Source organism: Tamandua tetradactyla, chromosome 5 (genome assembly GCF_023851605.1).
Source record: "Tamandua tetradactyla isolate mTamTet1 chromosome 5, mTamTet1.pri, whole genome shotgun sequence".
Taxonomy (NCBI): Eukaryota; Metazoa; Chordata; class Mammalia; order Pilosa; family Myrmecophagidae; genus Tamandua; species Tamandua tetradactyla.
Window position 1 is genome coordinate 70,708,713 of NC_135331.1, and position 26,654 is coordinate 70,735,366.

General features: G+C 35.3%; 1 protein-coding gene and 1 pseudogene across 3 annotated transcripts in view; one reads left to right on the forward strand and one right to left on the reverse strand.

Annotated features, from left to right (window-relative positions):
* The window catches only part of SPATA16 (spermatogenesis associated 16), a 271,504-nt gene that overhangs the window by 150,653 nt on the left and 94,197 nt on the right, over positions 1-26,654 (reverse strand). For all 3 annotated transcript variants that reach the window (XM_077161061.1, XM_077161062.1, XM_077161063.1), the window contains one exon: positions 5,479-5,568. In XM_077161061.1, coding sequence (XP_077017176.1) covers positions 5,479-5,568 — 90 coding nt within the window. The remainder of the gene's footprint in view (positions 1-5,478; positions 5,569-26,654) is intronic.
* LOC143682177 (rRNA-processing protein FCF1 homolog pseudogene) lies at positions 21,211-23,136 on the forward strand (annotated as a pseudogene).

Here is a 26,654-nt window from a genome sequence, read left to right on the forward strand (position 1 = left end):
AACAAATCTAAGTAAAGGGATAAAACTTTTTAAAAGGAATGAAATAGAACTACTGGAGTTTCAGACCACAATAACTGAAATGAAAGATGCCCAGAAGGGCTTCAAGGGCAGATTGGAGCTGGCAGAAGAAAGAATCAGAGAACTTGAAGACAAAACAATAGAAATGAGTCAGGCTGAGCAGCAGAAAGCATAAAGAAGTATTAAAACCAAAAATGGCCTAAGACAGCAATAGGACAACATCAGATATTCAAATGTTATGAGAGTCTCTTAAGAAGAAGAAAGGGGAATAGTCAAAGAAATAATGATGAAAAACATCCCAAACTTAGCAGAAGATGTGAATAGGTACATCCTAGAAGGTCAGCGTACATCAAACAGGATAAATTTGAAGGAAAATATATCTGACATATTTTGATTACACTATCAAATGCAAAGGAGAAGAAGAGAGTTCTGAAAACTGCAAAAAAAAAAAAATAAAAAAGAAACATGTATACAAGGGAGCCTCAATTAGATTGAGTGCCAATTTCTCATCAGAAACCGTGGAGGCAAGAGGGCAATGAGTGGGTTGAAATACCTAAGATGCTGAAAGTAAACAACTGCCAGCCAGGAATTTAATATCTACACTGGTTTGAAATGTTATGTATCCAGAAAAGCCATGTTCTTCTAATCCTATCTGGGGTGCAGACGTACTGTGGGTAGGACCTTTTGATTAGGTTGTTCCCATGGAGATGTGACCCTGCCCATTCCAGGTAGGTCTTAATCCTTTTACTGGAGTCTACTATGAAAAGAATAAAAGGCAGAAAGCCTAGAGAGAGCCAGAATAGACACAGAGAGCAGAGAGATGAAACCAAGACATGGATGTTCAGAGATGCTAAGCTAAGAGATGAAACCCAGAGTCTGCCCTGGAGAAGCTAAGAGAGGACACAAAGATGCTTACAGAGAAAGACACTGGAAACAGGAGCTGAGAGAGGCATTTGAACCCGAAAGCAATTCACCTTTCTTGAGTGCAGGTATCCTCTTGTTGATGCCTTAATATGGACATTTTCATGGCCTTAGAACTATAAATTTGTAGCCTAATAAATCTCCTTTGTAAATACCATCCCATTTCTGGTGTACTCCATTGCAGCAGCTTTAGCAAACCGAAACAATATCCAACAAGACTCTTCAAAAATGAGGGAGAGATTAAGATATTCTCAGATAAACCAAAGCTGAGGGAATGCATCACCACCAGACCTGCTCTATCAGCAAAGCTAAAGGGAGTTTTTCAGACTGAACAGAAAGAACACCAGATAGTGCTTTAAAGCAGCATAAAGAAATAAAAACCTGCGATAAAGTTAACCATTTGGGTTATCATAAATATCAGTATCATTATATTGTATTGTTTGCTATGTAACTCCACTTCTTACTTCCTATAGGTGTTAAAATACAAATGCATAAGAAGTGATGGCAGATCTATGTTTTTGGACCTATGGTGTACAAAGATATTAGCTATAAGAAGTGCAAAAAATAGTGTGGGAGCAGGGGAGTATAGGAAAAACATATGTGCATGCTATTGAAACTAAGTTGGTATCACCCCAAATATGACTTTTATATATTTAGGATGTTAAATTCTAGCCCCATGGTAACCACAAGGAAAATAGATGAAAAATACATCCAGAGAGGTAGTCACTGTTTTAACCATATATACATGTGCTTAAATGAGAAGGGACTCAGTATGGTACAATAAATAAAAATTAAATAAATATGAAAGTAGACATTAAGTGAAGAATTGAGGGTCTGAAAAAATATAAGACTTACAAGGACTAGCCAAATGGCAGAAGAAAATTCTGCATTATCAATAGACACTTTAAGTCTAAATGGATTAAACTCTCCAATTAAAAGGCAGAGAGTGGCAGAATGGATTAAAAAAAACTATGATCCAACTAGATACTGTCTGTAAGAGACTCATTTAAATCAAAGACATACGTGGGTTGAAGGTGAAAGGATAGAAGAAATAAACCATGCAAGTAATTATCAAAAGTGAGCTGGGGTAGCTATACTAATACTAGATAAAATAGATGATGTCAAAACCTGTTAGGGGGGGATAAAGAAGGCAATTATATACTCATAAAGAAGATGTAACATTTACAAATAGATATGTATTTAATAGTACAATATACAAAACAAATGCAGACAGATTTGGAAGGAGAAATCGACCATTCTACATTAATAGTAGGAGACTTTAATACACCATTTTCATAATGGGCAGAACATCTAGATAGAAGATCAATGAAGAAATAAAAGATCTGAATGGTAATCCAAATCCCTACACTAGTAATTGAATATACGGAGGTGAAAGACATTGTGCTGTTCATATTCTCAAGATCATCAGACCTTTTCACAAAATATTCAGTTTTTGCATTTTTTGTTTCATGTCTCTGAATATTTTTTCTCGTCTTATCATCTTTCTCACGAACACAGTTCTAAACTGTGTGTATGTACATGGTGTATGTGTGTATGTCTGTGTGCATGCATTTGTTGAGGAAAAAGGGACAGACCTGATCAAGGACATTCTACTTTAACACAGATACTTTTATATATTAAGAAGAGATGTGAAAGAGCTAGGCTACTTGCTATTTTAGGTAATGTCTCACAGAGTATCTACAGTTTGGGGGCTACTGTGATCTCAATTGTTTTTGGTGAAAATGCTACGTATCTATTTAACCAGTGCCAACTTCTTCAAAGATGACTAGCATCCCTTCAGAGCCTAGAACAAAATAAAACATCCTTGGTTTTATTCAATTTACTACAATATAATCTTGTTCTTTCCCCTTATAAGATGTCACTGGAGGGAAGATGCTTCCCTGACTGATGCTCCCCGTTCACCATGGGGTGTGGCATTCCCTCCAACCTCTCTGGTTAAGAGCGTGGGCTTTCATTCACAGGTTTGTTCAACAATACTTTCCTGTTTTTTTTTTTTTACCAAAAATTCCTTCCTGAGAGGTGATCAAATGTGGAAGTGTTAGTTATTCCAGTTTCCAGGGATTGGCTATAAACGTCTAATTTGGACCAGATGTAGGATGATTTACTTCACTGGAAACCATGGTTTTAGGACCTCCTAAGGCACATCATAAGATATTTTTTCATATTTGGTAGGTGCTTCTTAATCTCAGAAACATGACTATTTGGCTTCCTAAATAGAAAAACCCCTTTTCCAATGAGTTTTTAGCATAACATGCTTATGAGAGCTCTCAATCAAACTACTCAAATCTCCAACAGGTTGATTATAAACATGAATGTTTTATACATTGATTTATATTAGTGATTAAAATTTGAAATCTTTTGTGAAGGAATGCAAAGATATTCATGCTCAAATAATGAATTCATGTTCAAATGTCAGAGCATTCTTTCCCTTGGGGGATAAAGAGTATATTGTATATTGAGGGCTACAATTGTCAAGGAAACTAAGGTGAACAAAACTTACGCCTGAGGGTTATTGTATGTTCTTCTCTGTTGGAAATTCTACAGTCACAATCTGCAATTATCAGGAACTCTCAAGGAGCATTGTCAGATCAGTCATCATATAATATTGAATGGATATACCTGCAGGGATTTTCACAGCAGGGGTACACATGTCAACAGTAATGGAATATTAGGTGGCAATATTACATGGCAAATACTGACAAATTCTTAATTTTCAAGTTCTATTTGTTTCTTCTAGGACCCATAAAGTATTTCTGTCACCACTTTTAACTCAGACAGGCTTAATAACAGCTAAGTTATAGCCAATGGTAGACTATAACCTAGCTCTCTGAAAAACAAAAAGGCCTGGATTTGTAGTAGTCACCAGTTTCCATGGTGTAAATTATTCCGCCATGGTTAATTTCTCCAATGGTTTAAAATCCTGGATGTTTAACAACTGGCTCTCAAGAGTATCTACAGTCACCTCCATCACACCATGGCAGTTTTTTTTTTCTTTTTGACTAGCTTCAGTCTACATCAGAAGTTGCATCTTCTATTGCTTTTTTTGATTTGGCTTAAAAGACATTAATAAACTACTGCTTAAGGAAATCTATTTTGCAGAGAGCTGTTTTCTGTTTATTCTGAGCCAGTTAGCTTCATGTGTAGCTAGCGACCTTTTAAACACCCCCCCCCTTTTTTTTTGAAGTGTGGGATAGAAGGAAGCTTATTATCATCCCTTAAGTTTCTCTTCATTCATGCAATTAGGAGAAGTGTGTGGGAAGAAAGTGAGCCACAGGGAGAATTCAGCAGAAAAAATAAAAAATAGCAAGAAACCGTATGTGAGTCCGTAAAACACAGTGGAGATATAGTTTAGAGGAAAACGGAATGCAAAAAAACCAGAATGATAACTAAAGACCTATTATAATTTTTTTTAAGTGGGAATTAACACAGAGGTAAATAGATGCTGTAGCATGTTGGGTGTTTGACTGCAAAGTGAGAATGGTTGGAACTAAATTTGCAGTCCAATTAATCTACTAATTAATTGAGTTCAGGGAACTTCTGGGGCCATCTTCCACAAATGGAATTCATGTTTACTTCATGGTGTCTATTTTATGGTATCACGCTAACAGCCTCTTAAACTCTTGCTTCCAATTTCAAAGAAAGGAATGCTTGCAAATGTTCTAGAGACAGTAACCACCTGAAACATAGGTCTTCCATTTCTATTAAGGCAGATTTTGCCTTACAAGTTTTGCCTTTGAGTGAGTCTAGAAACAAAACACACTTTCTTGCTAAATTCCTGGGATGGTAAAGTGGGTGAGTAAGAAACAGCATATACCTATGCACTGGGGGAGGAGGAAAATTCTTTAGGAAAATTCAACAAAGGGAAGAAGGCTGGTATGATGAACTTGACCCAGGAAGAAAAAAGCCTCAGTGGTCACAGCTGAGAAAGAATTGTCAGTGTAGCACTGATGCTGTTTGCTCAATTCTTGTAGTTTTTCAGCCATATGTTTAGTTTCTTGAGACAATATTAAAGAGCTGCCTCAATAGTTTTATTTTCTTAATACTTTGGAGTCCAAGCAACAATACTCTGTGTCACCTTGAACTATTCTTGGTTATACCTAACTGATGCCAACTGCTCTTGAAATGGGCTCTGGGATCCTTTAATGCAATTAGAGCTTCATCTTCAGAACTCGAGGAAGAGACATCACAGGACAATTGTTTCATTACAACCAAGACCAGGAACTTACTTGAGAGCAGGAGGTCAAGTTCATTTCTAATCTCCCACAGAAGTTTTCCCATCATTGTTAGTGACCTCATGGCTGGAAAGTTTAAATTTTGCTAAGAGCTATGAACATGTAATGGCTTTAATTAAAGAAAAAGATAGTCAATAATTGTTGGTTTGACGTTTATAAGACAATAATTCTGGTAAAATCATATTCCATGAGAGAAATGGAAAGTTCTATTATGCTATTACCAGAAGCTGAGAATAAAATTAATTTAACTTGAAATAAATCTTCACAAAAGTTATAACAAACATACCGGGCAGCTTCTGAATATCTCTCCAGACATCTAAACACTGTTGCCTGACGAAGATGATTTCGGAAATAGGCTGGGTTTAAAGCAATGCTCCTGTGAAAAGATAAAAGAAATGCAAGTTTATTAGGTTTCTAAAAGGCAATTACAATTTATTTGGGATAAGGACACAATTACCAGAAGTGTATAGGAATGAGATCACATGCATTCAGTTTTATACATAATATCTTTTAAAAGACAGGAGCTAATGAAGCCTTCTTCTTCTGCTAATTGTCAGCGAAGACAAATATAAACATTATTGAGAAACAAATTAAGTTTATACCATGAAAGAAATTTTATTTATAGCATTGTGAATCTTTAACAGATCAGACAATAACTGGAAGGAATTTGAATCCAAGTTATATTATATATAAGCCATGGTGCTGTTTAATCACTTATGTTTATAGATTAGGCAAAAATCTCATGTTATTTATGGAATGTCTATCTGTAATGAAGGAGGTGATTGTTAGCTGCTGAACTTCAGTTAACATGTCAACTTGAGTCCCATAATTAGATTCTGTGACTTCCCTTAGATGGATGATATATTGGAATGGAAGAGGCCTTATATAAATTGGTAAAGGGGACTGATCTTGACCTTGCCGTTTTTGGTAATTCCCTTACCTTATTTTGGTGTTCTATTTTCTCTTGGTAGGAATTACAAGGCTGGACTAAATTTTCAAGGTTGTTTTCAACTCTATAATTCTACAATTTTTGGCAAACTTCGGTTAATTGTGAAATTTTGGTTTACGCACGCTTTTGCATTTGCAGTTTCAGTAAATCTTACCTATTTTTGGAGCAAAAGTGACTATTACCATGTGGATAAGATGATATCTGCTGTCTCTTCCTTCTTCTCACCTTTTTACAGGGTTCTGGAGTCTCAATCCAAACTCAGGTGAGAAGAAAGTGATCACTCCCCTTCTCCATTCTCGCTCTACAGATAAACTGGTAGAAATTCCCCTCTCCTTCCTTATTGAGAGTGTTTCATGGCAAGGCTCTGTTCAAAACATTTGATATAATGAGTAGCACTAGACAGATGTAGTCCATACCCACATCACTGAATGGGGGGAGAATCAGTAGTAAAAGCTTGAAATGGAGCTTATACGAGCAGAATGTAAGGTACTATTGATGTGAGATACAAAATGTTACAGAATGAATACAGGATCATCAAGCAACAGACTTGTGAGTCTATATTTACTAGTTCATTAGAATATCTTGGAATTAGTTCATTATTGAAATCAATTGTTCTCAACCTATTATTGAGGGGTTCACAGAGCTTTTTGAGAATCAGATGAAAGCTATGCGCCTCTGTCCCCCAAAATGTACATGCATGCCAATGAATGACATCATCAATATGGTGATGACATCACCTGAAAAGCCTCTCCAGAGATTTAGCAAATAAAAGGACAAATCCCACTTGCTTAGATCTCTGGAGTATGTAGAAACTGGAGAAGAACTCCAGAAATGCTGAATCAAATAACATAAAAATCTCAGGTAGGCTAATTCCATCCTGGATGCTGGTTGGTCCCTATTCCCCTCCCCCTCCCAAGCAGTTTGGGATTCCCATAGGCAGCATGAACTAGACTCTTCCCACCATGGACTGAGATGTAGAGTTACTCATAGCAGTGAGTTAGAACTCTATGCATATCCAGCACAAGAACCTAAGTGCCATGTTGTTTTGATCCCTATAGCTTTCTAATATGCTTTAAAGTCAGAAAGTGTGAGTCTTCCAATTTCATTCTACTTTTTCAGGATGTTTTTGCTTATTTTGGGCCTCTTATCTTTCAAATAAATTTGATGATTGTTTTTTCCGTTTCTGCAAAGTAGGCTGTTGGAACATTGATTTGGACTGCACTGAGTCTGTAAATCATTTTGGGTTGACTTGACATCTTAATAATATTTAGTCTTCCAATTCATGAACACAGAGTATATTTCCATTTATTTAGGTCTTTGATTTCTTTTTGCAATGTTTTGTAGTTTTCTGCATTCGAGTCCTGTATATCCTTCAATTTATTCCTAGATATTTGATTCTTTTAGTTGCTATTGTAAAAGGGACTCAAACAGATGTTTGCACATTGATATCCATTGTGGCATCATTCAAAATTTGCTGAAAGACAGAAGCAATCTAAGTGTCCATCAATCAGAGTAGATAAACAAAAATGTGGTCTATACGTGTGATGGAATATTATTCAGCTGTAAAAAGGAATATGTAAACCTTGAGGACATTGTGCTGAGTGAAATAAGCCAGGCATAAAAGGAAAAATATTGTATGATCTCAATGATATAAACTAATTATTACAAGTAAACTCATAATTAGAATCCAGAATATAGATTATCAGGTGATAGATTAGTATAGAAAACGGGAAACTGATGCTTAATTTGTACAGAATTTCTATTTAGATTGATTGAGAAGGTTTGGAAATGGATGGTGATGATGGTAGTATTCTACTGCAAGTGTAAAACAGTGGTAAATTATGTATGTAAATGTGGTTGAAAGGAGAATTTTGGGTAATATATGTTACTAGGCTGAAAGTTAGAAGGTAAAGCATGGGACTGCATAACACAGTGACTCCTGTTATGGATGATGGATTGGGGTTAATAGTACAAATATAAACATTTTCTTTTATGGATTGTAACAGATGGATGACACTAATACAGGGATTTAATAAAAGGATGGTATTTGGGAAAATACAACTAATATAAACTATGGACATTAGTTAATAGTACAATTTTAATATTCTTTCATCAGTTGTAAAAAAGGCACCATACTAATGGAAACGGGATACTATAGGAGAGTATATGGGAACATCATAGTTTTTACATGACTTTTCTGTAAGCCTACAGCTTCTCTAGTTAAAAATAATAATACTTTAAAAGACCCATTATGTTAAATGAAAGCAAGTAGATACAAAGTACTACATCTTGTGTGATTACATTTACATAAAATGTGAATATAAAGAAATCTATAGAGATAGAAATAGATTAGTGGCTACGGAGGGATGGAAAGGATGGAGGGCTTGAGAGGTGACTGCTAAAGGGTATGGGGTTTTTCTTTTTGGAGTAATGAGACAATTCTAAAGTTGATTGTGGTGATGAATGCATAACTCCATGAATATACTAAAAGCCATTGATTGTACAGTTTAGCTAGATTGTATGGCATATAAACACATTTCAATAAAACTGCTTCAAAAATGCATGCCCCCCAAATTGCATGCCAACATGATTGTCTAAATTTAGGGAATTCAGGGCAATGGTGGCTCAGTGGTAGAGTTTTTGCCTGCCATCATGGAGACCCAGGTTCTGTTCCTGGTGCCTGCTCATGAAAAAAAAAATTAAAGTTAGGGAATTCGGACATGAACTCCACATTAAAATATGCAGACTAAAAAAATTTCACTCGCAGAAAATTTTCTTATAGAAAGAAAAAAGTGGAAAAGGATCTGGGCCATGTAAAATCAGAATTCTAGAGATGAAAAGGATTAATTTTATAATTTAGCTCAATTTCCTCACTTTAAACACAAATAAAACTAGAGAGGTTAAGGGATCTGTTTAAAGTCATATACAACTAGTTAGTTGAAGGGCTGTTTGTCACAATTTTCATTTCCAGCTACAGTGCTTTGTATTATACATTATTGCCTTTCCTATGATAATTTCTGAATTAGTGGCATCTGAGCTAATGAAATTTCACTATACTTTATTAATTATTATTTGTGCAAATGAATTAATTTAGTACGGACATGAACTATTTGCTTTGGTAATTTCTGATAAAAATTTAAGAAATTTAAAAACTGACAGACAAAAACAATAGACAAAACTATTGATATCTTGTGATTTATATTACTTTGGTAAAAGATCTTGCTTACAAATCTTGTTAATATATTTTCTCCCCATAAAGGTTATTGTAAAAGTATGTCAGAGCAGATAAGAGAGGAATTCTATCTAAGTCCTGAATCTTCCAAGTTTTTGAACAATATTTTTTTCTTCCACATCATAGCTAATGCTCCCCTCTTATGCTGTAATATTCATTCACTTATGCTTATTTAGTAAATACCTATATGTTTGAAACAAAGTTCTAAATAAATGGATCCTTCTAGTCTTTGTCCTCTGTTTGCCCATGATTCAGTGTTCTAGCATTGCTGAGCTACTTTCCATCTTGCCAAAAGAAGGCAAGTTCTTTTGGCAAGATGGATTGGACTGGAGAGAAGGATGACATTGGGTGGGCTGGAAGAGTGTGAGGAAGAGATTTAGCCAAAGAAATCGAGTCAATATATATACAGAATCAAGAGAGGGAGGAGGAAGGGAAGAGAGGCATTGAAAAAAAAGGCTTGTGCTTTTAAAAACATCTGCAACTTCTTTGTCTAACCCAAGTTAATTTTTTCCTATGTTTTCTTCGAACATTTTGATAGTTTTAGGTTTTACATTTATGTCTATAAACTATTTGAGTTAATTTTTAGACACAATGTGAGATAAAGACATTTTTTTAGTTTTGCATATGTATGGAGGTCCATTTTTTGGATACTTCATTCTGTTCCATTGATTTATATGTCTATCCTTATGCCAATATCGCAGTCTTGACTACTGCAGTTTTATAAAATGTCTTAAAATCAGGTACTTAAGTCCTCCTAACTTTGTTCTTCTTTTCCAAAATTATTCTGCTTTTTAAAATTCCTTGCTTTTCTATTTAAGTTTTAGAAGTTAGCTTGTCATTTTCCACAAAAATGACTGCTGTGAGTTTGGGAAATCTTTAGATCAATTTGGGCGGCAGTAACATCTTAACATCTTGAGTCTTCTGATAAGTAACCATGGTATATCTCTCTAACAGGCTTTAATGAATTTCTCTTATCATTGTTTTATGGCTTTCTGCATAAATATCTTGTACAAATTTTGTTAGATTTATTCAATGGATCCTTGGAACTATTCTGTAGTGATTTCCCCAGTTCTGGAATACATAATTGGAATAAACATACTCAGCAACTGGCAGAATCCCTACATTGGTTCTCTGACTTGTGAAGTAAAGGCTGTTGTGATAAGAAAAGCCAAATGGGAGCCACTAGAACTGCTCCTACCTAGCACAAAAGTAAATCAGAAGCAATATCAGATTCCAGGAGGGATCGCAGAGATTAGTGCCACCCTTAAGGACTTGAAGAATACAGGGGTGGTGATTCCCACCACATCACCATCAATTCTCCTAACTGTCTTGTGCAGAAAACAGAGGGATCTTGAAGGATGACAGTGGATTATCATAAACTTAACCAAGTGTTGACTTCAATTTCAGGTGCTGTTCCAGATGTGATATCATTGCTTGAGCAAATCAATACATCCCCTGGTATCAACAATGCAGCTACTGATCTAGCAAATGCTTTTTTTCTCAATAGCTGTCAGTAAGGACCACCAAAATCAGTTTGCTTTTACCTGGCAATTCCAGCAGTATACTGTCACTATCCTACCTCAGAGGGATATCAACTCTCCAGTTCTATGTCATAATCGTGTCAGCAGGGACCTTTATCATTTTTCCCTCCCACAAGACATCACATTGGTCCATTATATTGGTGATATGGTGTTGAGTGTACCTAGTGAGAAAGAAGTAGCAACTACTCAGGATTTATTGGTAAGGCATTTGCATGTTAGGGGATGGGCAATAAACCCACCTGAAATACAGGGACTGTCACCTCAGTGAAGTTTCTAGGTGTTCAGTGGTAAGGGGCATGTTGAGATATCCCTTCTAAGGTGAAAGATAAGCTGTTGCATCTAGCCCCTTCTATGAACAGAAAAAGAGGGTCAGTGCCTAGTTGGTCTTTTTGGATTTGTAGACAACATTTTCCTCATTTGGGTGTGCTTCTCCAGCCCATTTACTGAGTGACTAGAAAAACTGATAGTTTTGAGTGGGGACCAACACAAGAGTAGGTTTTGCAACAGGTCCAGGCTGCTGTGCAAGCTGCTCTGCCACTTGGACCATATGATCCAGCAGATCTAATAGCGGTGGAAGTATCAGTGGCAAACAGATGCTTTCTGGAGCCTTTGGCAGTCCCCTATAAGAGAATCACAATGCAGTCCTTTTGGATTTCTGACCCACCGAGCCATAAAGTTGGGTGTGCACAGCAGCATTCCATCAAAAATGGAAATGGTATATGCAAGATAGGGCTCAAGCAGCTCCTGAAGGCATAAATAAGTTATATGAGGAAGTGGCCCAAATGCTCATGGCCCCCACTCCTGCCACATTATCTTCTCTTTCCCAGTCCAGAGATATGGCTTCTTGGGAGTTCCTTACAGTCAGTTGACTAAAGAAGAGAAAACCTAGGCCAGGTTTACACATGGTTCTGCACAATATGCTGGTACCACCTGAAAGTGGACATTTGCAGCACTGCAGCCCCTCTCTGGGATACCCCTGAAAGACAGTGATGAGAGAAAATCCTCCTAGTGGGCAGAACTTCAAGCAGTGTACCTTGTTGTTCATTTCACTTGGAAAGAGAACTGGTGGGAGGTGTGTTTGTATACTGACTCATGGGCTGTTGCTAATGGTTTGGCTGGATGGTCAGGGACTTGGAAGGAGCATGATTGGAAGATTGGTGACAAAGAGGTCTGGGGGAGAGGTATGTGGATAGACCTTTCTGACTGGATACAAAACATGAAGATATTTGTAGCCCATGTGAGTGCACAACAAAGGGTGACTTCAGCAGAGAAAGTTTTTAATAATCAAGTGGATAAGATGACCTGTTTTGTGGATGTCAGTCAGGCTCTTTCCCCAGCCACTCTTGTCATTTCCTAAAGGGTTCATAACAAAGTGGTCATGGGGTTAAGGATGATGCTAAGCCCCATACATGGACTTCCACTCACCAAGGCTGACCTGGCAACAGACATTTGCTAAATGTCTGACATTGCTGCAGAATGTCTCTGCCAGCAGCAGAGACCCATACTCAACACTTTTCCCAGATGTGACCAGACTGCTACCTAGTGGCAGGTTGGTTACACTGGACCACTTCCATCTTGGAAGGGGCATCAGTTTGTTCTAATTGGAATAGACACATACTCTGGATAATGGTTTGCTTTACCTGTGCACATTACTTCTGCCAAAACTACCATCTGTGGACTTACAGAATGCCTTATCCACCATCATGGTATTCCACACAGCATTGTTTCTGATCAAGGAATCCAGTTCACAGCATAGAAGTGTGGAAATGCACACATGCTCATGGAATTCTCTGGTCTTACCATATTCTCCATCATTCTGAAATAGCTGGATTGATGGAACGATAGACCTTTTGAAGACTCAATTACAGTATCAACTAAGTGGCAATGTGGTAATGTTCTCCAGGAGGCTCTGAATCAACATTCATGCAATGATGCTGTTTCTCCCATTGATGGAATTCATGGGTCCAGGAATCAAGGGGTTGGAAACAGGAGTGGCACCGTTTACTATTGCCCCTAATGATCCACTAGGAAAATGTTTGCTTCCTGTCCCTGCAACCTTGAGCTCTGCAGGTCTACCAGTCTTAGCTCCAGAAAGAAGAGTACTTTCACAAGGAGACACAAATAGTGATTCCATTGAGATGGAAGTTAAGACTGCCACCTGGCAACTTTGGGCTTCTTATGTTCTGAATCAATAGGCAAAGAAGGGAATTACTGTACTGGCTGGGGTGATTGATCCTGACTATCAAGAGGAAATAGGACTGCAACTACACTATGGAAGTAAAGAAGAGATTTCCTGGAATGCAGGAGATCCCCTATGGCATCTCTTAGTACAACATGCCCTTTAATTAAAATCAGTGGAAAAATGCAACAATCCAATCCAGGCAGGACAACTTCAAAAATGAAGTTTGAGTCTCTCCTCTGTGCAAAGAACCATGGCCACTTTACCCTGAGGTGCTTGCTGAGGGTAAAGGGAACACGAAATAGGTAGTGGAAGAAGGTAGTGATAAATATGAATTATGACCAAGTGATTAGTTACAGAATGAAGACTGTAATGGAACAAATATTTCTTCCTTGTTTTGAGTATGTTTGTATTTGTATATAAAGTAAATATCTCTATTTTCCTTTCTACTTTATCATAAATTGTATCATTCATGTTATAATATTTAAGTTATAGGATATCAAGTTTAAGAATGAACATTGCCCAAGGACTTGCACCCTATTCTGGAAAGACTTAGTGCTTTGTTTGCAGGACAGATGAGCATTGTTAGGTGAAAAATATGTCTGTTATTGTTTTCTATTTAGAGATTAAGTATGGTTTAAGGTGATGCATATAGCTGTCAAGTTGAGGGAGTGGACATGTGATAGTTAGGTTCAGGTGTCAACTTGGCCAGGTAATGGTGCCCAGTTGTTGCTGTGGACTTAAATCATCAGCACATGGATATCATCTATGGTTGACTATTATCTGAAGTTGGCTAAGAGGAATGCCTTCTGCAATGCTTTAATCTAATCAGCTGGAGACTTAAAAGGAGGAGTCAGAGAAGAGAATCTCTGACTCTGCTTCAGCTGGCCAGCTTCTCCTGGGGAGTTCATTGAAGACCTTCATTGGAATTGTTGGCTCACAGCCTGTACTGAAGAATTTGAACTCAGGCATCCTCACAGTTGCATAAAACACTTTTATACAGACTCATATTTACAGATAGCTCCTGTTGGTTCTGTTTTCCTAGAGAACCCTGACAGCTTTGGTATGAGGAGTGGGGTAATGTTCTATATTTTATATTTTTGTTAATATTGTAATTGTTAATGACATTTAAATTTCAATTTCCAGTTGTTCATTGCTAATTTATAGAAACATATTGATTTTGGTGCGCTGATCTTGTATCCTTCAACATTATTAAGCTCACTTAGTTCTAAAAGCTTTTCCATAGATACCTTGGGATATTCTATATAGATGAGTATGTTTTCTGCAAATAAAGATAGGCATATTTCTTTCTTTACAATCTGTATGAATGTCATTTCTTTCCTTTACCTTATTGTAATCCAGTGTGAAGTTTTGTGGTGTGTTATTTTGTTTTTATTCTCTTAAAGAACTCTGGGCTTTTGGGATCTGTGCTTTTTGTTTCTCTTTAAATTTTGAAATTTATTGCCTATTACTTCTGCCTCATTCTCTCTCTCTTTCCTCCTTCTAAAGCTCTTCCCCATAGCAGCCAAACTGCCTTGAATATGTGGTTGATCTCAGGTTGGAGAATTTTCTTTCCATTACAGAATGACAGGAGAACTCTCGTTGGTACTGTTCCTGGGCCCTAAAGATATTCTTACTTCTCCCCTAGGATTTATGATTTAGCTTTCCTTTAGTGGCAGTTAAAATTTACTGTGTTCTGGAGACAGATGTGTTCCTACTTCTTCCCCAGAGACAGATGTGTTTTCATTCTACTTCTTCACCAGAAGCCATGGATGTTTGCCTGACTACTGTCAATGAAAATGTTTATGCTCACTTGCCCAGTGGTTTAAAGTTGTGTTTTGTATGAGGATAGAGCTCAGGAAAGCAATTTCTTATTCAGGTCAGATGCCTAAATCTAGTTCTCTTTATTTAGTGAACTTAATTAGCATTGATTTATCCTTGTGAAACCACATCCTTCTTACTGTCCTAGTAAAGTGCTGACATTACTTGAAATCTAGTGATGTTACCAAAGGATGCTAGGAACATGGATTATTTTATTTTATAAAAACATGATATCTTTATGGATAAGACAATGATATTTATGCTGGATAATAGCATTAGTCAGTAGTTTACAACTAGTTGATTAACTAATCAATGACTACTGAAGTATGATCTGGTTATTATGATGGAAGGAAAATAATGGTTATGTCCTTAGCCTTTTATGTGGACAATATTTCCATTAGTGACTAAGATTAAGAAATTGAAAGGATTCCAATAAATTTTTCAGTTGGTATAAATTTTACATAACAAGAAATCAATATCACTGATGGCAGAAACAAAATTCAAAATTATCTGCCTTGGTTAAAGATAAAAAGCTTATGTTATAGATTTTAAAAATAAGTTTTACAAATACAGTCATGGTAAGTTTGGTCAGGTGGAAAAGGTGTCAATATTTTAGCTCTATACAGCTAAATGTGATATGACAATATGATATAGCTACAAAAACTGTACATAAAATTTTATGTTAAATAAGCAAGATATTATGTCAAAATAATAGAAAGAAATGACATTTTAATGGAACTGTGCTCTATCCATATAGTCTCTTGAATTCATCTGTAGCTCTGAGCATCTTTGAGAATCATCACCATATTGAAGTGTCACTAGAGTATCAGATGAGTATGGAGGACATACTGTATGAAGAATATGGCATGGAATGATATATTTAGAAAGCAAGCTAACATTAGTGGGGGACCTAGCATATTAGTTTGTTAAGCTGATGGAATGCATTATACCAGAAATGGAATGGCTTTTATAAAGAGAATTTATTAGTTACAAGTTTACAGTTCAAAGGTTGTAAAAAATGTTTAAATTAAGGCACCAACAAGAGATTACTTTCACTCAAGAAAGACTGATGGCATATGGAACACCTCTATCCAGCTGGCATCCAGAAGGCATGTGGCTGGCATCTGCTGGTCCTTGTTCCTGGTTCCATTGCTTCCAGATTCTGATGCCAGTGGTTTCCTCTCTACATGTCAGTGGGCCTTCACTTAGCATCTCTGGGACACAGCTCTGGGTTCTGGCTTGCTTAGCATCGCATGAGAAGGCACATGGTGACATCTTCTGGGCTCTGCCTGTGTGTAGGCAGCTACTCTTTCTGTTGGCACTCCAAGTATCCCCAAACATTCAGGTCTTTGTCAGCTCTGAAGCAACTGTTCTCCAAGTGTCTGCATCTACATTTGCCTGTATCTGTGTCTGAAGTGTCTCTAAAATGTTTCCCCTTTTAAAGGACTCTAGTAAATTAATCAAGACCCAACTTGAATAGATGGTGTCTTATTTCCATCTAATCAAAAGGTCACATCTATAATTGGGTATATCACCTCTCTGTGGAGATAATCTAATTAAAAGTTCCACCCTAGAATTTTGAATCAGGATTAAAAGAAATAGTGTCCCACTTGATTGGATCAGGATTAAAAAATCTCTTTTCTGGGATATATAATAGTTTCATACTGGCATACCTAGTAAGTACTTGCAAATACAAAGATCTGTGATGTAGAAAATGGAATAAATATTGTATTTATTGTACCAGATAAGCCAGACAAAAAACAGTAGCTCAATTTAATAAAAGGAAGGACCTAATAATCAATGGTGCAATAGGCTTTACAAACAGTTTCCTTTTACTGCAAGCACTTAAGTAATATTTAGAAGGTTATCTGTCAGGATGTACAGAAGAAATTCTTACTGAGTAGGAAATTAGGTTAGATAACTTTCAAGCATATTCTCAAAAATTGCTTATAAAACAATTTCAAGAACTGTGTATGGTCTGAGATTTTCCCCTACTTGCAAGCTAGCAAGTTATCCTGCTATAGTTTCGTGAATACTGCTAGGAGATATGAGCCTCCAGAGTCAGAGACAAAGGTCAGTTTATTATTTATAATAGTAGCAATAGCCAGATTATCAGTCTTTTTTTTGTACTGGTTCCCTGGAGAGTCAAAACAGGTCAGATGACATCTTCATTTGTAGTAGGTTACCTTACATGAGAGGAATTCTGAGCTTAGGGGATGTGAATCTTTTACAATGGGCTGTAAGCATACTGTCCTTTACTCTAGAGGTAGACACTATTGCCACTTTCCAAGGCTGTAAACCAATTTGCCTTTCTCTCTAGAGAAAAACTCTCTACTTTCCAAGGTTCTTTACCATATTAACATCTTTGAAAAGATAGTCCAGAACAAAGGGCAGTGAGTGTCTTGTTCATTAGACCTGCGGAAATACTGGAGACCCATGGAGAATTTTTTTGCCGACATAGCTACCTTTTGCTCAGGCATGTAAGCACTATTCCCATTAATGAATAAAAAAGGGTTCTCAGCAAGGTACAAAAAATTTAGGATGTAGGAAAATACCAGGATGCTGAATAGTGAAGAGTAAGTGGTTACATTGCTATCTATTGATATTCTATTTTAGCAAGGGTTTGAGTCAGCTTGTAAAATACATATGATATTAAATCAAAGTAAGATGAACTGAATGAGAAAAGCAAGATGAAAAGTAGGGGAGTTAAAACAAAGCCTGAGGTTAGCACACAAAATATGTATCATAAGATCCTAAAAGATTAGTTAAGATGGACTACACATTTTCCTTTAGGTTTGCTGTTAGCTAATGGAAAGAGGAACAGATTATCTTTTTTAAACAAGTCAGTTGCTCAGGAGAAGAACAAATATTTCTTCTAGTATAATCAGAAGGATCAGCTTATCCGAAGTTGACTGATAATCCATCAGTGTCCACAGCATCAGGTTAAAAGGACAATTAGTAAGTCTTTCATGTGCTTTCTTCTCTGAGCCTCTTTAAAAAAGGAGTGTTGGTGTAATGCCAAACCTCAGACTAGCAACCACCAGTTTGGGGGTGGTGGAAGATACGGAAATGGAAAGAAAACTTATACAATTGTACTAACACTACTTGGGGATGCAGTGAAATCTCAGTGACTATTTCTTCTTTGGTCACTTGGGGCACTATAGAAAATTAATGATTAGACCCAAAAGCTAAAATAAAGTATAAAAATCCTCCGTTTATTGAAAGGAATGGAAAAATTCACATACTCACTTTAAATATCTTACATTGACAGGCTGACAGAAAAATATAATGACCCAATTTCATTTACATGGGAGAAATGAAACTATTTTATAAAGTTATTAGTGCATAAAATTAGAATTAAAGGTATTGGCTTCTAAAATAAGAAAATTATAGTAGATCATAATAAAGTAAAGCATATAGCTCTGATGAAACAGTAACAGTAGTAGAGAAACAATAAGAAGTCATTTTCAAGCATTTCTTGAGATCCCATCATGTGCACAGCATAACAGAAAGTCTTTGAACAGAAGTCAAACAGGGGAGTATCTCAAATATCATCTCTGATGTTCTGATTCCCAATTACAATTAATTATACATATGTAGAAATATTAAATTATGCAATTATGTTGAGTAAGCAATACAAACTTTATTTTCTATGTGGCCAAGAATCAGTGGGATGAATATTTAAAATCATTTGCTCTATTGTTGCAAATTATTGAAAAATACGTAGTCAGAAAGATGTTATATTTTCTTTCTTCTTCATAAAACTAATAATAAATTCACATTAAAGAATGGTCAGGATCTACGTTTAAGTATACTTTACTTTAGAATTTGAGTATGAGATTATCTTATTTAGAAAAATAGAATGAGGACTAAAAGATTCAAATAAAAAAGTTAATGGGTCATCAATACCAAGAAATAAGGAGGTCATCTAGGGCTTTAAGACTTCCATATTCATCATCAAAATTAGTAGCATCAATTAACATCCATCAGTAACCACCAAAAGTACTTATGATACCACTCTATTGGACCCTTTGAAATGTGCAGTAATATGCGTTCTTAAGAGTGAATTTGAGAACATTTCTAATTCTCTACATGTCTTTGATATTTTTACTTATTATTCTTTATCCACTGAAGTCCTCTTCATAAAGAAATGTAATGCTCACCAATATTATTTATCTTTATATGTGTAAATCTTAGCAAACGTCTGGCACACAATAGGCACTCAATAAATGTTTATGAAATAAAGCAATAATACTGAAGTGGCTGCATGACACACTTCTCAGGAGCCAAGAAGAGAATCTAATCTTGTCTAAAATTCACCAGTGGGTTCTACATTTCTAATGACGTTAACATAGCAAGGGCCTTTCTCCACTGACTGTTGTGTATCTATACCAGTTGAACGTCAGATTAAAACAATCACATAATCTTGACCAGTATGCAGCTGTGATCAGGCATCAAAGGCAGTTTATGTAATAATCAGATTTAGAGAGAGATAGGTAAGTAGAGATTTTGAAAAAAATTTCCCAATACAAAATCATTTTTCTAATTCTAAAACCTGAACTCCCCCCCCCATTTTAAAACTGTAATTATGTCTTCTCATTTTTTTTTCTGCCTAGATGGGGTAAACATAAAATGATTTCTATTTATTTTTCATCTACATTGTAATCCAAAGGCTGTCCAGTAAAAGCTGTTAGTAAATTACTTGGTCAGTTCTCCCGACAAAACAGATTTTAAGGAATACAGTATATCAACCTATCTTTTGACATTTTCATTTTTTGTTCTTGACATTTTCTCTTAAAAAATAACACAGTGTAGGCACTATTATCTTTTCTTTAGGGTCTCGAAACCAAATACCAGCTATCAACTCTCTTGTAGAAAAGCTATCAAGATTCAAAAACCAAAGATGTAGACATAAAGCATTACTCATCTGTCTTTGTAATATTGAGGGGGAGGAAGGTGAAATAGTCGTGCTGGCTCAAGAACAATGTGTCAAATAGCACATGTTTTTTGTATTCTCTGTATTACTTGGTGGGATGCATTCTAGAATTATTACTTTGAAAAGCACAATTAATAAATCCCTTCTGTTCTAACCTACCAGAACAGGTTCTGATGCATTCAGCAACAATTACTGTCAGTTAAATTCCAGACACTGTACAGTTCTAAAGAAAAGAGCCAGAAAAGTAAATACATACTTAAACCAATATTTTGAGTAGCCTTATTGCATAGAAATAAATGTCTACCTGCATTTTATGATTTTTATGCTCCATTCAAAATGGTAATTAGGCACGAATCTTTAATATGAACCCAAATAAATTATAGCAGATTCTGCCATATATCTTTACTAGGTAATGGAGTGAGATACTTATTTCTTTCAGGATCTGAGAATTAGAGAGCTTTTCAAGTACATCAACAAACATTTTTATATATTCATGCATTAAAGATGCTCATATTAACATCATGATACTTTGGTTTGAGGACTAAGGAATGACATCCAGATAACAATGTTTTACCTCCTGTAAAGCATCTTGGATCCCCTCTATCAGAACTAAATAATGAATATAACTCCTATGCTTTAGGAAGCATTAAAATTTCTGACAATTGTCTTTGTGTCTCTTTTGTTCATTTAACAGAATTAGTGGGGTTGTACAACATTGAGCATTGTATTTATGCCCATCCTAGCTAAACCCTTAGATTATATATTATTGTTTGCAAGTTTAAAGCCATGATTTGATATGGATATGTACTTTGATATGGGAATAGCTCTGAATGTTGGATTCAGCATTTAGCTATTGATCAAATTACCATTTCTCAAAGTGACTGCAATTAAGAATGTCTAATAATTACTAGTATTATCAATGAGAATGGTAATGGTTTCTCTGAAATACATAAGGGGATTTTCTAAGTTATTAATTCTTCTTTTTTTTTTTTTTTTTACCAAAACCAAGGAGACAGGGAAATCCTATACTCTCTCCCTTAGCAAAATTTTGATAAAGTTTATTAACTTTTTATAAAACATTTTAATTTGAAATAGTTTCAAACTTGTAGGAAAATTGTAAAGACAATGCAAAAACAATACACAGAAATCCAACACACCCCCTAACAAGACACCCAGATAGTTTTTAAAAGTTTGCTACATTTCCTTTGTTATATCATTCTATGTATCTATGTTTTATTATATGTACCTATTACATATGATCTTCTTTTTATCTTCTATTTATTTTCTAAATATCTGAGAGGAGATTGCCTACACCATGCTCCTTTAACACTAATACTTCTGTTTTTATTTCCTAGGAACAATGATAGTCACTTATGTAACCAGTATGTATAGTTATCAAGTTAAATAAATTTCAAATGGATATAAAGCACACAGTCTATATTACAATTTTTCAGTTGTTCCAATAATGCTCTTATTAGCATTTTCTCCTTCATCATTAGATCCAGTCTAATATCATATATTGCATTTAACTGCCATCTCTTCTTTGGTTTCTCTTTTTTTTTAAAAGATTGTGTTAACATATTTACAACCTGAAATTTCCTATTCAACCATTCTCAAGCAAACAATTTATTGGCACTAATTATGTTCACAATGTTGTATTACCATCAGCATCATTCAATAACAAAACTTTTCCATTGTCCCAAACAAAAACCCTACCCATTATTAATTTTTTTGTATTGTCAAAGATGTCTAAATTTCCCATTTTGACATCCTCTCTTCTTTGGCTCAATGTATTGAGTGTGACTTGTGCAAAATAAAGTGTTATAGCACATTCCCTTGGAAAGAATACTACCTATTTCGGATGTTTTTAGAAGTGCTGCCATTTCTGTGAACATAATGAAACTGCATTTATTTGTTTCTTTTGTTTAGAAAACTCTGTAGGATACTAAGGGATCAGCTCTTAAATACAAATACCAACACAAGTGTGAAAAATGTTAAGAATACATACATAAGCTGGAAGAAACAAACAAACTATAGTTAATTGTGGAATATATTTAAAGACTATGAAAAAAAAAAAGTTTTGGGTATGGGGTCTGCAATGATTAGAAAATGTGGGACTGGGAAGGGACTAATTTGAGAAGAGTTCCAGAAGGAAGGAGTTTTGAGTTGCATTTTGAAATTGTCAAATTTAGGGAAGAGAGGAAGAAAATGCAAACTGAAGGAGTGGTGCAAAAATGATTTGGTGAGAGAGGATGGTTAGCCGTAGGAAAAACTGCCTTGTAAATTTTCTTGGCTTCAGGAATACATCGACCAGCGTGAAAGGCAGAAAACTATTAATGGGCTGCTCATTAGTTAAAGGATTTTAATTTTATAAAAGAAATTACTAACATTTCAAGGATTACAAAGCAAGTACATGGTCAAAATATTTTTAAAGAAGACAATCATTACAACTATTCTGAACAAAGATGAGAGATACAATACCTGGGAGGATACTAAGAATGCTATGAACTAGTTTAGTGGTTCTCAAAGTGTGATCTGAGGTTCTCCAGACACTTTCAGGGGCTTACAAGGTCAAAATTATTTTCACAATAACAGTAAAATGCTATTTTCCTTTTTCACTTTGTTGACATGTTCACAGATGTTGTAAAAGTCATTGTGGGAATAAGAATGAGAGCGCGACGTGAAAGTGTGGAAGCAAAAGAAAACAAGGAAGTATGCAACCAAGAAGCGAATGCTTAGTTTCAAAGAGATCAGAGGCCTAAATAAAAGGACAGATTATAACCTAAAAAGAAAGAAAAGAAAGATCCCCATGCACTCAAGGAAAGACAAGTGCCCCAACACCCTTTCCTGTTTATTCTTCCAATATAATACAGCTGGGTCCAACTTACCACATTCTGGTCGATACCAACTTTATCAACTTTTCCATTAAAGCCAAACTGGATTTAGTGTAGTCAATGATGGACTGTTTGTATGCCAAGATATGTATCCCTTGTATAACTGACTGTGTAGTGGCTGAAATCGAGAAATTGGGACAGAAGTATCTAGTGGCTCTAAGGATCACTGAGGATCCAAGATTTGAAAGGCTATGATGCACACACAAAGGAACCTAAGCAGATGACTGCTTAGTACAGAAGATAACTCGGCACAGTGTTGCACTGTAGCCGTGGTTGACCAGAACCTTAGGTGAAGAATCCCAAAGATCCCTGGAGTTCCTATCATGCACATTTCTAACCATAGGTACAACGTCAAACGGATGCCAGGTGATTATGGAGCCCCTCGATTCTAGTCTTACCAACAAAGTTTCTCTGCCTTCCTTTGACTGACTTTCTCTGTTACCAGCTCATTAAACATACTTTTATGAGCCAATTGAGTGTTATTAAATGCACTCACTTTTTGGTGCTGTTTTAAAAATGATATTTTATGTCACTTAAAATTTTGTTGCTTCTTTTATAAATCAGATGCTCGGATGATTGCCTATATCATTTGATGGTCTTTGTTATGTATTCATTTAATCGATAAATATTTATTAAGTCTACGCAAGGTGCTTAATAAAATATGGTCTTGCCCTCAAGACTCAGTATTATTGTGGGGATGAAGAACACATGAATAAATAAATATAGTAAAATAGTGAGCTAGGGCAAAACTATGGAGGGGTAGGATATGCATACATAAACATGGAAAGGATGATTTCTTTCTACATGGCTGTGATGGGAGGGAAGAAAGCCTGGAGGTGGTGGTGTTTTGACTTAGTCTTTAAAATAATTAAGTCAATGGGCTGGGTTCCAATTCTCTGTGTAGAGCTGGTATTATTTTTGCAACGGTCCTATAACTGAAAATATTTCAAAATAAAAAAATTTTTAAATGAAAAAAAAAAGTCATGGTGGGTAAAACCTCTGACTCCTTCGGAGGAATCAAACAAATGATACCTAACAGTTCTAGTTGTCATTGATTATTCACCACTATATGCATTTGCCAAAAAAAAAAAAAAAAGATTTATATAAGAGGTTCTCAATGAAGCAGAAAAATTGATTAAAAAAGATCCCAACCTTTGAGAACATGTCTTTTTAATATTTGGTGTGGCAAAATGGACAAGATGCATAAAGCACCTCTGCATACCAAAAGATGATGACTTTCCTAAGGGAAAGCACTGGGTCCTTGTACCATCGTTTAATTGCAAGCTGAGCTAGCTGCTGTTTCCCTGAAATACCATCTTATACATAGAAGAACAACTGATAGAAAAACTATGGTTATCAGGATTGGTATTTGGCAGATATTTTCTTGTAAATGAAATAAGTGTGTCTGTCACTAAAGGGAACGCAACTGAAAGCATTTATTGCCAGTGATAAAAGTTTGAGCCTTCAAGCAAAAATTAGAATTTTGGAAAACTTCTACCTGTCATTGTGAGCTTAAATGCTGTCCCTTCTTACAAACATTTCTGATGATATTGGTGATGTTAATAAGTGCAGTTTTTTTCAGTACTATTGAATAATGAAATGTGTTAACATTTGAAAACCTGTATAAGACAGTGAACCAATATTTTCCTACTTGTCAATGTGTGATATTACTAAATGATGCATTGGTAAATAATCCAAAGTGCAATATAGCCTAACAGCTTTTAATATAACAGAGTACAAAAGTTCATTGATATAGTTTTAGAATCCACATTGCAATTAATATTTAAGAAAATATCACTAGTTAAATGTTTGTGTAGTATCAAATAAGAATATTCAGAATTAACTGAAAAGGCTATTAAAATTCTCTTTCCTTTGTCTAACTACATATCTTGTGTGAGGCTAAATTTTCCTCATAAATTCAACCAAAACTATATATTGCAATAGATTAAATGCAGAATCAGATATGATAAGCCAGCTTTCTTTTATTATACCAGATATTACAGAGGTTTGAAAAATGTAAAACAATACAACTTTTCTCATACTTTTTTTGTGGAAAATATAGTTATTTATCATAAAATATGTAGCTTATATTAACATGGAATGGGTTTATTGTTATTTTTAAATGAGTAAATAAATATTTTAATTTCTAGATTTAAATTTATAATATGCAAGTATTTATAGCTATAACACATAAATAAAAACTCTTTAGGATTAATAATTTTTAAAAATGTTAAGAGTTCATAACACTAAAAGTTTGAGGACTATCCTATAAATAGTCAAAATTTAGATAAAATTTAGATGAAAATGAAAACTGTAAGTATAAAGGTGAAAAGGCACATGGGGCACACTTTAATAATTTTCACTTGTATTCCACCATCCTTTTGCCTTCTCCCCTAAAATAAAAATACATTTTTTGTTATCTATGTGTGACTTCTTTATGTTATTCTCACATTATTTTCTTCCTGCAGAAACCAAGAACTATTTTCTCAAAATCTGTCTATGCTGAACAGGTTCCATAAGGTATGCTGATAGGAATTCTAAGTCTAAAAAACCCAAAAATTTAATATATAGTGACTTTATTTATTTGACTTCTTTCATATATGAATCCATTATTTTAGAACACTCAAAAATCAGACACTACATGAATTCGATTGTCTTCAATGTCAAAGTCGTATTTTCTAACAAAAGCTTAATAATTGGTAATATTATAAGAATATTTATATTCAATCACAAAATTATTTTGCTTCAGGAGACCTAGAAAAGGCCCAACATCTGTAATCTGTCCACTGATAGCAATGAACAGCATTGCTGCCCATATTATAGCAGCAATCTCCTATGAGCAAAGTTATAGGCAGTGCCTATATTCACCATTCTATGCATTTATTCTAACACTAGAGATATTACAACAGCATCTGACTGTGCTTCAGACTTCTATGAACAAATAAGGATAGGCCATAGGCCCAAGAAAGGATGAAGATGAGGACTTCTTGCCATAGCAACAGAGGAGGAAATGAGGGAGGGAAAAATAAATACAGCAATAACAGCATAATAGTAGGATTTGCAAAATGCTTGTTGAGACTAATACCATGTTTTCAGAGATGTGAAAAATACATGGAATATTCATTAAAATAACCCCATGAAATATATGTTCATGAATTGTGAAAAGTAAAATAGTAGAATAGTGCTTAAGTTTATAAGATAGTAAGCTCTTTTAAAATAATATATTAGAGTGAGAGCAAAATCAGGAATATCCAATAAGAGATTTGTACATGGAAAAGGATTAAAGAGAAAATTTAAAATATCAAACTCTGGCTGGTAAGAGCTATAAAACGAGTAGGGTATCTGGGGCCATATTTTTTTTATCATCCAACACCTGATGTGCTTCGAGTTTGTCTCTTGCTATTCGAAGGCCTACATGTAGCAGCTTATATAGTGTCTTCTCCAAGCCAGATGTCCCACACAAGTTCCCTACAACTAAAAGTATGGGGAAACATTGAAGGAAGCAGCTTTGAGAATAAGACACAGATTAAATATCAGTTTTATAGTTTATCATAAGTGAGGCAGATTCAGTGGGAATGAGTTTCAGTTTCAGTTCATTAAAACAGTGTTGGTTAAATTTGGAAATGTGAATGGTATTCCATTTGTCCCGAGTAATTATTGTTTAATATTTTTGTTAAATCCACCAGTTCCCTGCATTTCCCAGACTTCTTCCATTTTAGTATTAATACTTGCTTATTCCAATTTTAAACTACTTGTCTGGAAACATTTTGGCATGTAGAATGAACAAATTCAGCCCCCCAAAACATGTCCCCACATGAGGAACACCAAAATAGTTTTCTCTTTGTGGATGAGAATCAGATTGATCACTCACTGTGTTAACTTGGGCTAACATGTTCATGGAAAGAGGACT